Below are 14,151 nucleotides of genomic sequence, written 5' to 3' on the forward strand. Positions count from 1 at the left end.
ACCCACTTTGATACTTGTAAAAATAAACTGGCATGGAAGGCTTTTTGCCATCCAGGGTGGGTTTTTAGGAGACGGCGATCATTTAGATGGCACAATTTCTTTTTCTGTGATCCAAAAAAAGCTGTTGGGCGACCCACTTTGGCTAACCTCCATGGACATATTTTTGGCCCGACACGAGTAAAACATTAGAGTCATGAAGGATGTCTAGGTGTGCTTGTCCTAGATTGGGTGGAGTAGTGAGTTAGTCATCTCTGCTCCCCATGGGGCTCCTAACACCCCCCAACCCCCTCGTCTCAGCACACCTCATCAAACATCAGCGTCCGCGGCAGCTTTACAACCCCTGCACATTCAAAATACATCTCGGGAGAGAAGGACTGAAAGAGAAGATGCTCTATCTTCCTCTCCGTCCTTCAGGACAGGTCTAAACATCCAGCACCGATCCTTTAATGAACGCTGCTCCTACAGGTCTGGATGACCTGTGCCTTAAAAACAGGCCCCTCGCCCTCCTCGGACTCCTGCCCCAGACAACCAGATGGCCTCTGAAGACTTGATTAATTTGGTGGGTTGGGTTAAGGTGAGCTGGTGGGAAATCTAGGACAGCATTCTTCATCTTCGCCCGCTTCTGCAGCAGGTGCCTGCCCCAGTTCTCAGACCCCAGCCTGCTGCACAATTAATGTTGCCATCTCCATCAGCTAGCCCGACCATTTACCACGTCTGCCAAAACCTGGCATGGGGCTTCACTCTGCAAATGTCACCATAACAGAGGACACGGCTGTTTCAGACAGATACACAACTACTGTGGGCAGGAGCGTCCCCAGAATCACTTATATTTGTTGTGATGGTGCAACAATAATCTTATCCTCATTCCATACACCAAGGTTTGTCAGAGAGGCAGAGCAATGAGGCAAAATTCAAATCTGTGCTCCTGGCTAGATTCCAGACGACAGATACCAGGCTAGTTCCGCTGTCAAGGGTTACCTTGGCTGATATGTGGGTCTGGGGTTCCCCCTGCTGGCCCTCGGGTGTAAAGACTTTCTAGGATTTAGCAGGGCTTTTCCGCAAGATGACGCTCCACTGTTTCTCAGAGAGGATTTCCCTGCTATGCAAACATTCAGCAAACACGAATATTCACCCCGCATTGTCAAGTCATGATGTAATGTTGCTGTTGTACTTCATCAGCTCGACTGGACCAGCACATTCGTGGTAGCACCATTGGAAGCAGGTGACTTTTTTCCGTTTTTTATTTATTTTTTTTTAAATATAAGAAACTAATTGTTTAAAAGTTTTGAAAGTTGACTCCATGTGAGAGATATTTGAGTAGCGATGCCGGTCTGCGTATCGGAGTGTGTGTGTGTGTGTGTGTGTATAATACTTTGAGTACAGAATATCAGTATCACCTTAGAAGAAATATAACAAAGTACAATCTGAAAGTTGGATGTATTTCAGGACTGATATATTTTATTATAATTATCATTAATATTTTTGCTGTCGCTACAATTATGCCTCAAATTAACTCTTTCACGCCATACATTTTTTAATTATTTACATACATACATGGCCTGTCCCATGTTTTCTTTTTTTTAAATTTATATTTCACGTAATGAAATAAAAAATAATAAATATCTATAGAGAGATCAAATGAAACTGAACATGTTTATCACCTTTTACTATTATGATTATTATTTTAAACACAAAGGAAATACATAAAATATTTCTACTACTACTACTGGTTTAGGAGGTTACAGGATTATACATTGGAGCGCACTTGAATTTAGGAAGAGACACACACACAAAAAATAAGAACCACGAAGAAGAGGGAGAAAAAAAATTCAGGAACAACATTCACAGACCCCCAAGATAAAACCAATTAAATCAAACAAAGAAACTAAAGCAAAAAGCGAGTCAATTACTACACAACAAAGGAGAAAGAATCCAACGCTCTCTTGAAGACATTGAACCATACAACGATTACAATGTGAATTCAACCCAGCTCATTTTAAACAAAGTAAAACAGCGCGTCGAGCTGCGGACGCAGGTCTTTGGCGAGCAGCCTGCTGTTTCTGTGGGAATCCAGATTTAGTCATGTGACAGTGGAAAACCACGGTATTATGTAACAACATGTCGGCTGTGTGCACCGGCACCTCATCGTACGATCCGAACGGTGTCAAGTGGACCAGTCGAACAACCTGCTTCATATTGAGACCTTTCAAAATAAAAGCTGCACGCGCAAAGAAGTGGCGCGCGGGTTTTAAGGATATTTCGCTTTTCCTTGGTGGTTTTTGCGATTTATCTGTCTGGCTTGACGCACCGGGCGTCTTGCGTCGCCGGTAGAGGAGGCGTTGGCGCAGCGCACGACTGCCGCTGCTGCCGCTGCTGCTGCTGCTGCTGCTGCCAGAGAAATATAACACAGCTGTCCTGCCCTGTAAAGAGTCATACAACCATCCTGTTCTTTAGGAGGGGGTCTCTCTGTGGTTGCACTCAAGAAAGGAATCAAACATGATCAAGAACGGACACCACCATCCCCAAGTAAACACGTCGGCGTTGAAAGACACCGGGACGACCCCCGGCGCTGCAGCGTTCAGCCCCGAGAAGAGGAGGCGAAGAATCCGGGTGTGGTGCGATGGTTGGTGAGTAACTCACCTGGTGACGGGCGGATGGATGGTGGGATGAGATGTGCATGGAAGCCGTTTGGATGAATGCGTCAGGCTGAACGGGCCTCCTGCAAGTCAGGGGCTCTCTCAGGGCTCTTAGCCTTTTGATATTCCACGTCCATCACTTTCAACTGAATATTCACAGTGTATAAGAACACTTATGGGCTGCTGTCTGTCACTGGGTCATACAGCCTCATAGTAGCAATACGTCCCATTATACAGTATTTTTAGACAGTATCTTCCACTCCAACGTATTTCAATTCAATACAAGTACTTTTTCCCAAATGAAAGACGCACTAAAATCGTCGCGCATGAGACTTTTTGAACCCTTTTAATAAAACAAGCCATAAATGTATTTAAAAAGTCGCTCAAATTCTGCCAAAATTCAGTGGAATTCACCCAAGTTCCCCTGTAATCTCTTGTATCACTTTTACTTTCCTGATTTGATTCCATGAATGGAAAAGCTACTTTCTTTAGGCTATGTGTTACTAATATACTGGCATTAAACTGTTAAAGGAAGCTTTTGTGTAAAATAATAATTTTAAAAAAAAAAACGGGATAATCTTTCTTTTTAAACATACCTGCCTTGAGGCATCAAGGTCACAGTGATGTTCAGAAAAATGAGGCTTCCTGGCTGAGTTCTAGAATTAACTCAGTATCAGAATTTCTACATCACAACGCTGCAGGGTTTCATGACCGCAATCAAAGTTGCACTTAATCATGAAAACATTTAGCTTTATTATAATACTCCTTCTATAAATACAAGCTTTTTAAACAACTGCCTGTTGTGTGCCTTCTGCTTTAAACACGGGTATAATTGATCCAGGTAATGATGGTCCCTTTGTGTTTAGTGTGTCTTCCATTGAGTCACTGATTCGCAACACAATGACCCTGGCTGAGCTGAATGGAACGGGGCCATCGTGGAGGTGATTAATTAAACCTGTGTTCACTGGGGGTGCGAATCAGGGAGCAGGTCATGAGGTCAGGTCAACGATAGAATCCTGACACAACCGTTCTGCTATAAATGATATACTGCAGGACAGTGAATGTACGATTCATATCATAGAAACTGAAGAAGACCATCCTCCTAAACTACACCAAAGTAGAAAAAAAAACTCAGGAACTTTATATTTACTGACCGTATCGTTGTGGTGTGTTCACAAAATTTGACAACTGGGATTTACGACAAAGTGTAATTTAGAGTATCTTAATGCACGCACTTAAAATAATGGTGACAGAGGAATTTATTCATGTTTTGATTAAATATCTATATTTGTATCAATATTACATGGATAGATGCCCCAAAAAAACTGATAGATGCCACAAAATACAAAAATGTACAGAGTTACCTTTTTGTGGCCTCAGTTTACAGTCATGATGTCGCAATTACAGAGCAATATTATCCTATTATAATGCGATTTAAAAAATTATAATTGAGCACAAAAAAGATGCAAATACACACAACACGTAGAAAAATATCGAATTTTATTTTATAGTTTTATTTGAGTTAAAAGGGACTACGTAATGTTTGTGTGACGCACCGTACCAGTTTATTGGCTCAGGTGTATCTGTTCCAGCATCCTTGGCAGGTGGAAAACAAAGAAACGTTGCATTACTTCAAAAACACGGTGCACAAGCAACACACATGTTGTATGATAACTCTCTCTCTCTCACACACACACACACACACACATACACACACAGAATGTTGGATACACTCACACACATTTGGAATTAATCATGTAAACTTGAAATATGATTCAAATGTCTCAGAATTATCCTGACTTGAAACTGCTGCGGGCTTATGAAGGCTAAACTGGACTTTTCGAATAACATCATTTTCTACCTCATTGGGAGGGCGGGTGAGGTAGGGGTGACGTGGGGGTGAGGTGTGTGTGTGTGTGTGTGTGTGTGTGTGTGTGTGTGTGTGTGTGTGTGTGTGTGTGTGTGTTTGTTGGGGGGGGGGGCAACATATCCAAAGCTAGTTATCATGACCTAACTACGAGGCAGCAAAATGAATGTTTTCCGTGTATGAAGGCCGGGATTATGGCGGAATTCCTGCCATTTAGGTGCGGCTGTCTATCCATGCTTTGGTGGAATGTTGCAGAATGTTTGGGATGCCAGAATATTAACCGGTGGGGTGAGCATGCAAAGAGAGCCAATGTCAACAGAGCTCATGTCATTAACCCATCTAACCCCTCCAGCCCACACCTGCTTGGGCCGCTGTAGTTTGCGTACCCATACCCGACATTGTTCACTCAAAGCCCCACTGGACATCGCCACTCTCTTACTGACATCCAGCGCTGTCAGCAGTGTGGTAGGAAAATTCCAAGGAGCGAGCACGGTCACTTAATCTGGTGAGACATAGCTGGCCCTGCCTCCTCGTTTCTGCACAAAGGGGCTGTCTGTTCTTATTCGTCACCCTGTTCGACGTCTGAGGTTAAAGATCAGTTCTTCTAGACGCATCATCAGGGAAGTGTAAAGTCCACCTCCACATCTGCAGAAGTTACACACAAAAAACAACAAAAAAATGCAACTTGTGGCTAAAGTTTAGCACTGAAAGCCCTTCATTTAATTGATTTTATTTAAATCCACCTTCTGCCCACAGATGTCTGTCTGATTCTATCCTTAAGAAGCTTAGGTGCTCTTAAGGTGTCTGTTAGCAGGCTACACTCATTCATTATTCATGCCCCCACGCCGACACCGTCATGATCCGTCCCTGCTGAAAAATATGACCCCATGTTGGATACCTAGCTTGTATTTCTGTCCATCAAGGGCGAACACCCCTAAGCAGCCTCCTGGTCTTATGTAACTCTGTCTTAGAGGGTTTTTTTCTCCTTTCATTCACCTCCAAATGCGCCCCCCCCCCCCTCGTGATTCCATATCCTCAGATCCGGCACACGTGCATCCCGTTCAAACCAGTTTGTGATGAGACCAGTTAACAGCAGCCCCTTTTTTTTCTGGTTGTGATGTTTTGTTGTTGTTGTTGTTGGTTTTTTGTTTGTTTGTTTTTTTTAACCTTTTAGATGATTTAAGAAAAGTAATCTACAAATAGAATCCATCCTGTTTTTTTCTGTCCGGACATGTGTGGTGACACAGTCTCATGAATACAACCTGCAGCTAAAAAAAACCAAACAACAACAAAAACAGAGGATCTAGTTACTGTTGTGGTGTGTAGGCCGTTCACACATCACTCCTCTGTTTCCATTGATTTTTTTAGGTTGCTATTCATAGTGTTGTTCCACATCTTAGCGCTCCTGTTCGTTTTACATCATTACGTTGTACCTCACATGTCCAGATCCAAGTAAACCCTACCTGCTACTAAACCCTACGGGTCAGGGCCAATTTAACTCTTCCTGAGCGTATTCAACATCAAAGTGGAACAAATATTATCAGGCGAATGTCAGCTGAAGTAATAGTGATGGAAAGTGAATGTCCATCTGTTGTACATTACTATCCTTCATGTTAAAATCTCAGGCTCCAATCTGTGCTAATCTAATTAGCTACAGATGGTATCATAGCCTGGATGGAGCAAAGTGGGAGGGAAAACACACACTGCGCTGTTTTTGCGTGGAGATAACCAGCGGATCACATGTGTGAATGACGTCCTGTAGTTTCCGGTCCGCTGGTGTTGTTTTGTGTTTTTCAGCCTGTTAATAAAAAAACAAACAAACAAAACAGCTACTGATTTTGTACATTACAAGTACTTGTGATCCGTATGTTTGTGTGTTTGTTTGGTTCTTATTTTTAGCAGCATATCTCCTAAACTAATTGATGGAATGTGATAAAATTCAGTGTAAATTTAGTTAATATTACAAGGAACAAGTGATGGCTTTTGGAGCTGATCTAGGACAAATCCTGGATCCTCCAAACTGTTCCAGATCATTAGCGGGAGGCGGCTCCAGTATATGCCTGAAATGTGTGAAATAAGAACATTTCTGGAAGCCGTCTTAATTATATTCTGGATGTATGTGCCAGCAAATCTATTTTCATTATGATTGTCAAGAACTCAGAAAAAAGTGAATGAGATTTATGAATGGGTCATTATTCTTCATCCTTGGCAGAGTGGTATTTGAGTGTTTTCGTCAAAGCTACTGCAACGATACCTCAAGAACAGAGTCTTAAAGAGTGTCTGACGTTTGTAGCTGTGTGAACACATTCACAATGAAGTGTAACGCCATAAAAATGTAAAAACTGCACAAGAATTCAGTGGAATCTAATTTGTATATTAAATGTTCCCAGCTGTTCCTCGAGAATAAGGCTGACGTTGATAAATCACTGTCTGCCAAGAGTTGAGAAAGTGTCCATATTTGCTGATTGTTTCCTTCTTATATTTACTGAACCTCATAATAATGAGCTTTTTTTTTTTTTTTTCAAATTTCCATAATTTTATTCTTCCTTTCTTTTCATCTCTCAGCTATGACATGGTCCATTACGGCCATTCCAACCAGCTGCGGCAGGCGAAGGCCATGGGAGATTATCTCATCGTTGGAGTACACACAGACAGTAAGGCCCAAGACCAGTAAAAACCACATCCACATGAGCTGTTACTACTCCCTCCATCCAGTTCTGATATCATGTTAGCGTGAGTGATTCAGCTGGTGCTTGCTAAGCGTCTGCCAAGCACCAGCTGCGTCTCGTAGACTCAGGAGGAGGTGTTGTGACAGCAGTGGAGCGTCTGAGCGATTGTGTCTCTCACTCCTTTTGGCACAAAGACACTCTGACATAGTGATAAGGCAGAGTTGACCCTGACTTCACAGTCTTCACTCAGGGCCAACACAGTTATCAGTGACCTTTCCTTTTGCTGAACTGATAATGAAATATCTCAGTGACACAGGCGGTGCCTCATTTGGACGCTGCACGACTATTAATCAGACGCAAAGTGCGGCCCATTTAATCCAAAGTTTTTATTGCTGCCGTGTGTTGTTGTTTTCAAGGTGAAATCGCAAAGCACAAGGGTCCGCCAGTGTTCACTCAGGAAGAACGGTACAAGATGGTGCGCGCCATAAAATGGGTGGATGAAGTGGTGGAAGGAGCGCCGTACGTCACCACTCTCGAGACCCTCGACAAGTACAACTGTGACTTCTGCGTGCACGGAGGTTTGTGGTCATTTTCAATAAGCGCGGAGATGAAAGGATTTCTGGATGTTGATGTCTGCTGTCGTTCCAGATGATATAACGCTAACTGTGGATGGGAAGGACACGTATGAGGAGGTGAAGAAGTCAGGGAGGTACAGGTGAGCTTTTCCCTGCTGATTTCAGACCCAGGTGATTATGAATATTTGAGTTTTGCTAGGTGGCGCTAGAGAAACCACACACTTCCCACATATTATATTGCTGTACACCACACAAAGATAGCAGAATTGAATTATGATGTAAATCAAATGTTCATTACATCAGGCTTACTTCCTATAACCAGTAGGTGGTGCTGTGACTTAATTCAGCTTGTAGATGTCATCAAGACTCTCATCAAAGGAGTGAAGTTCTGAACAGATCTGATCATGTGCAGTCTAGTTATTATATTATCTCTTTGATGAACTAGCAAAATGCCCTCCCTTGCAACAGTAATGACTTTCAAAAAAAACTCACCGTTTTCATAAAAACCCATTACCAAATTTTTGAGGCGTCTCTGAGATCATTTGAGATGGATCTGGAAGAGCCACTTGGAGGGGTACATTATAGTCAGTACATTATAATCAGTGTACCTACCTTGCTTGTTATTAAAAACAAAAACTTTTTTTTGGCCCTTTTTACAAGCATATGTGTGTGTGTGTGTGTGTTTCTCTAGTTGTTCAATGATGTACCGTGTCGTTCCAGGGAGTGTAAGAGAACCCAGGGAGTTTCAACCACAGACCTGGTTGGCAGGATGCTGCTGATGACCAAAGCACACCACAGCAACATCGTGAGTCCAGCTTCAGCCTCTGTACGCTGTCAGGTCAAAACCCCGAGCCTAATGTGCTCCTGTCTTCTCTTTAGGATAGTTCCGACTATCAGCAGCACACAGACAACTTTGGAAAGGTAAATAACAAACAGCTTATTTTAATGCTTTGCTTATCATGCAGCTAATATCATATTTATCTAGGATTAGAAATATGAAAAGATCAATTTTAAGGTTTGGCTTCTGCCACCATCTGGGCCATTATTTAACAAAGGCCTTCACTGTGGCCCCTATTGATAATCAAGTTTCAGGCCGTGCCTGGAAACACAGAATGCAACTTCTGTCCCCACTGGAGTCAATGGCTCAGAGTCAGTCTGCTGTAAATAGTCTGAACGTATTTTAGTGTTTCTTCACATTAAAAAAAAAAAACGCAAGAAAAACACTCTGGAGTTGGCAACTGTTGAATAAATGAGCTGAAGATATCTGGGCCAGGCTGACAAGAATCCTCAAACCACGAGGTGGTGCTCTTGCAGCACAATATTCATTCTGGGCTCCTATCTCTTTTTCTGGATTATGGGGGTCACATGGTCTGAAGGGCCACAGTCCCTGGACGGGGGTGTCTCAGTTCCTGCAGACTTCACAGAAGATCATCCAGTTTGCGTCAGGGCAGGAGCCTCAGCCTGGAGACAACATCATCTACGTGGCTGGAGCCTTCGACCTCTTCCGTATCTTTTCATGACAAGTGTGGTTATACCCCACACTTCTGACATTTTACTTTTAAACAGAAGTGGTAAGAAAAATATTGCAAAATAGATATTTAAGGTATCTCTTCTTGAGTATTTTGTTTTTGTCCAATTTTAATCTAGCAAGCAAGTTAAGTTAGCAAGTTCATGAAGCTAATGGCTACTTATGGCTAGCAACAGCTACAGGTACAAACCAAAATTCATTCAGTTTAACTGAATGTGACTTGAGAGTTTGTGAACTGACATTTGCAGGTTGCCATTCGCTTCAAATTAAATATACATGGCTGGCTCTTTCTGCATTCTGACTCCAAAAGAAGACACTTACTTGTGAGGACTTGAAATGTAAAATACACTTCTTTGGTGCATAATTACTTTAAATCAGTTTTTCTGCTGTTCTTTTTCTTTACCCAAGTGTCACAACTGTCTTTGCTTCTGCTTAAGTAAAACAATATGTGAGTGTTTGGCACCTCGGCTTTTTAATCTAAATAAGTGCAGGCATGTCGAAAGTAATAGACTAATCGACTTGTGAATAATTCATGATTTTTGGTGAAGTGCTGCCGCTAAGTCACCCTTGACTAGACTCCCGTCAGACATCGGCCATGTGGACTTCCTGGAAGCAGTTTACAAGCTTGCAGAAAAGCCATACATTATCGTTGGGTTACATTTTGATCAGGTGAGTCTGATCTTTGTTGTTCGTGTCTGTGAGGCAGTTACCAGCTCCCTGAGTCAAGGGGATGATCTCGACGTGTCTGCTTTATTCAAATGTTTCAGGAGGTGAATCGGTACAAAGGGAAAAACTACCCCATCATGAATGTCCACGAGAGAACCCTCAGCGTCCTGGCCTGTCGAGTGTGTCTCACTCTTTCTCCACCGACAATCTGCACCTCATGTAAATCTTCTATATTTCTACAAAGCTTGTTTGTGTTCTTTTTTTAAAAAATTCTAGTATGTATCGGAGGTGGTGATCGGTGCTCCGTTTGCTGTCACAAAAGATTTGCTGGATCATTTCAAGGTACGCATGGACAGCACAACAGCCTCGGACCTCTATGTGATGATTCTATCGACAAAAATCAACTTAAACATTGGTTTTTGTCTACAGGTGGATCTTGTGTGCCATGGAAAGACAGAAATATACCCTGACAAGGATGGATCCGACCCTTATGCTGTAAGAGTCTGAACACTGTCACATATTTTGAGAAATTCTAAAGCAATAATCTTTACCAATGATCGATGGTCTTCATATTCAGGAGCCAAGGAGGAAAGGAATCCTGCGAACCGTTGACAGTGGCAACAGCCTGACCACAGATGCCATCGTGCAGAGGATAATCAAAAACAGGTAATGATAAAAGGTGCATGTATAAATACGAGAAGAGTCTACATAAACTAGAGGTACTAGAACTAGAACAAATTTTACAGTCTATGAAAAACAGTGACTTTTGCACAAAAATATTCATTGAGAATATAGGAGACATTAAAAAAAAATTGTTTTACTTACTATTAATAGCTAGTGCTAATTTGGAGTCCCTAGTTCACCTGATATGGAAACAATTGAAAAAAGACTGTATTTTACTGCATATGAAAAAAGGAATTTTGCATAAAAATACAGGGGAGCCAAACAGTGTTGTTTTTCGCCGGCATTTTAGATTTAATTTAAGTCTGAGTCTTTTGGACTAAATGCTTCTTGGTTTTAGTCACATTTTAGTCATTTCTATCCTTGATAGTTTTAGTCTAGTTTTAGTTGACGAAATCTCAAAGGTTTTAGTCAAATATCAAAGATACCTATAAATAAAAGATATATGTGTATGTACTTAATAGGCCAATACAGGTATTAGAATGAAGCACACTGAAGCTGATCTAACTTTCAAAGGTGAGTTTTTTCCCGTCTTTTTCTTTCTCTACCTTTTACTTTTACTATTTTATTGCAGATGCAGACAACACACTGGGACACTATTAGTATTGTATCACAATAAAATAGGATTAAACAAAAAATAAAAGCACACTTGACTTCCATGTGAACGACCACATGTCCTACATATTGGCTTTAGCTGCTGTTATTGGTTAAAGCATCCAGGTGTGTTGCTTAGATAGGGAACAGCCGCAGGTCTGAAGACGACCGTGTTTCCCAGTCCCACAAACGTGGGTCAAAGCATTTCACCTGCCACCCGTCCACAAATGGACAGAGTTTTATTCATAACATGCTAAATTAATAGAAGGGCTGGTTTAAACCAGCCAACATTTGCGGGGCCCCTGGCAGCCCCATTCATTCTAGCTTTAGCATGTAGCACTAGGAAGTGGTCTCTGCACCACGGGGGAGGTGTAACCACCACCACCACCACCAAACTTTAGACTTAATACAAAGAAGAAAATGCATCACGGGGCTGGCCTAACATAGACTAAAGCTATGCTTTAATCATCCCTCTTTTTACGACCACCTGACACCGCTGCTGCTGCCGTGGTGTGAGTCTCGTCCGCTGCAGACAGGCCCAGACTTGTCTCTGTGTGTGCATTTGTGTGTGCACGTGCGAGGCTTTTAGTGCGTGTGTACTGATGATGGGGGCGTGACCATTAGGACCAACAGCTACAGCTGGCTCCATTCTCATGTTTGAGCTCTTGATTGACATTGCACGCATGTTATACTTGGCGGGAAAAAAAAACGCATGTTTTGAAACTTTGATCGTCCACCCACTAACAATTTAGTCTCGTCTCGTTCTCGTCAGACGAAAATGTATACAATTTCGTCACATTTTAGTCTTTACAGGGCTATGGTGATGTTCGTCTTAGTCTCATTTTTGTCATGGAAAAATGGGGTCTGACGTCGTCATTTTCGTTTTCGTCCAGCGTGACAAAAACAACACTGGGGCCAAAAATGCAATTAAAAAGAGCTGTGCACTACACTTCCTGTCCAGTAGTGATAACTGGTACTGATCTGGAGTCCATTTTAGATGACATGGAAGCGATTGAGAAAGAAAACAATGAATTTTGCAGTTTAAGAAAAATACATTGATGCTCAAATATTCCTATGAAATATTAGAGGCGATAAAAGGCCAAACAAAGAGGTGTTTCTTATGTTTCCTGTTTGCATTTTGCTTTGTCCAACCCAGGCTGCTCTTTGAAGCGAGGAACCAGAAGAAGGAGGCCAAAGAGATCGCTGTGATCCAGGCCATGAAGCGACAAGGAGGAAAAGACTAAAGGAAGAGCTCCAGTGTTGTAGAGAGGCCACAGATGAGCAACATCGACTTCACACTGACAAGCTCAATTAATCTCATTTCATGTACAGACAGAAACCCTTTTATAAGTGTTATTATGATACCCTCCACACACAATCTTGGCTAGTAACAACAACAACAACAACCCTTAACAGCAGCCTGTTTTTAACCAGGATGGCATTATCTGCTGTGAGATCATCAGGTACACTGTGTGTGTGTGTGTGTGTGTGTGTGTGTGTGTGTGTGTGTCTATGGATGGATGCGGGGGTGTTCTGTGTATTAATATATCCTGCATATGCAACTATATGTTTAAGTCAGTCAACAAATAATATAGACTTGAGCCGTCTATAAATGAATTATGGACGGGAAAAAACAAATAGAGACTACATCACCTTGTCTGTCTACTTGTGTCTGGACATGTTTAATTATTTTCTGACCGTCACAATATGAATCATATTGTCACGGATTTTGGTCGAGGATTGAACTACAACAAGGAAGTGACTCCATGGACTGCTTACTAGCCGTCTGTGTAAATACTGTACGTACTGTATGCATCTGTTACGAAGTGATTCTTTGGACAAAACCACTAGAGAAATAGGGGAGAAAATCCCCCGCTTCTCTGGGTCTAAAGCGAAAGGGTGTTGAAATTTTGATGGCCCGCCATCGGACCTCATCCTGCTCTAGACTGCACTGACTGCTCAGAAACTCCTCTGTTTTACTTTTAGGGCAGGGTTTTTTTTAACTCAAAAAAACTCAAAAAAAGCAAGAGTCAAGAGATGCACGCCTAGCGTTTTTTTTTTTCTTTTTTTAAAATCCAGCATTCCTGAGATGTATGTTTTAACAGGCTGATTTTAACATAGAATTACTAGACAGATGCTCATTGTTGTTGACTTGATCATGAACTACTAGACCTCCCACTGTCATTTTTGAACAGTGGAACACTTTAACCTCTTTCTCAAATATCAAATGGGATTAAATAATCTATTTTTTGTAGATGTATATTTTGCTCACCTCCTCTCCATTAACTCCTGTTTCATATAGTTTTAAAGCATATTAATATGTCTGTATGTCGAGTTGGAATGTATTCAGTGTAGGCTATGTGTTATTGTTGACAAATATTGTAGAAGCTGACTGGACTGCAATATATTATTGTTGACAATAATAACAGCATTTAATCAAAAAAGAAACTGCTTTTTTTTCTTAACATGTGAGTGTGATGTCATTGATTTCTTCAGTCATTGAGGTTAATGAGCTGGCTATAGATTATTTACACAAGGAGAGGAGAAGGTCATGTTTTGGACCTTTGATCGTCTGAGTGAGTCAAATGTCAGGATATTAAGTTTAGATCCTTTTAGCGGTAAAACTTTTATACGCTCAAAAGCTAAACGTGTGGAATTACAAAGAAAAAAATCCCGCTTGATCTAAAAACTCATCATCATAGTCATTTTATAAGTGCTCGTAATGTAGGCCAGTACAGCAGATTGAACAAATACTTAATAATTCATGGACAAATACACACATTTGGGTCACATGCTGATACGTGGAAATTCCCTGACATTTATTCAGTTTTGCAACCTCAGGCACTGCTTAACAAACACAGCTGGTTGCTTTCTAAATGTCCATCTTGGCTCTTGAAATGCAGTGTAACTTGACATAAAGCAGAATACTAAAGTG

General features: G+C 41.5%; 1 protein-coding gene across 3 annotated transcripts; it reads left to right on the plus strand.

Moving 5' to 3' along the window:
- The first annotated feature begins 2,066 nt into the window (after positions 1 to 2,066).
- LOC147245073 (ethanolamine-phosphate cytidylyltransferase-like) lies at positions 2,067 to 13,687 on the plus strand. Of its 3 annotated transcripts, none has more exons than XM_086184475.1 (13): positions 2,069 to 2,627; positions 7,069 to 7,157; positions 7,589 to 7,750; positions 7,821 to 7,887; positions 8,468 to 8,552; positions 8,627 to 8,667; positions 9,105 to 9,253; positions 9,862 to 9,944; positions 10,043 to 10,120; positions 10,218 to 10,283; positions 10,371 to 10,436; positions 10,519 to 10,607; positions 12,373 to 13,686. In XM_086184475.1, exons 1-13 carry the CDS (start codon positions 2,497 to 2,499, stop codon positions 12,458 to 12,460), a joined length of 1,194 nt encoding a protein of 397 aa, XP_086040601.1. In that variant the 5' UTR covers positions 2,069 to 2,496; the 3' UTR covers positions 12,461 to 13,686. The 3 variants fall into 3 exon arrangements, with proteins under 3 accessions (XP_086040603.1, XP_086040601.1, XP_086040602.1); XM_086184476.1 differs by having other exon boundaries at positions 2,071 to 2,627; positions 8,627 to 8,668; positions 9,124 to 9,253; positions 12,373 to 13,685; XM_086184477.1 differs by lacking the exon at positions 8,627 to 8,667 and having other exon boundaries at positions 2,067 to 2,627; positions 9,124 to 9,253; positions 12,373 to 13,687.
- Positions 13,688 to 14,151: the final 464 nt, after the last annotated feature.

The sequence above is a fragment of the Aulostomus chinensis genome, chromosome 18 (genome assembly GCF_037954235.1).
Source record: "Aulostomus chinensis isolate RoL2024-O1b breed Wild chromosome 18, RoL_Achi_v1.0, whole genome shotgun sequence".
Taxonomy (NCBI): Eukaryota; Metazoa; Chordata; class Actinopteri; order Syngnathiformes; family Aulostomidae; genus Aulostomus; species Aulostomus chinensis.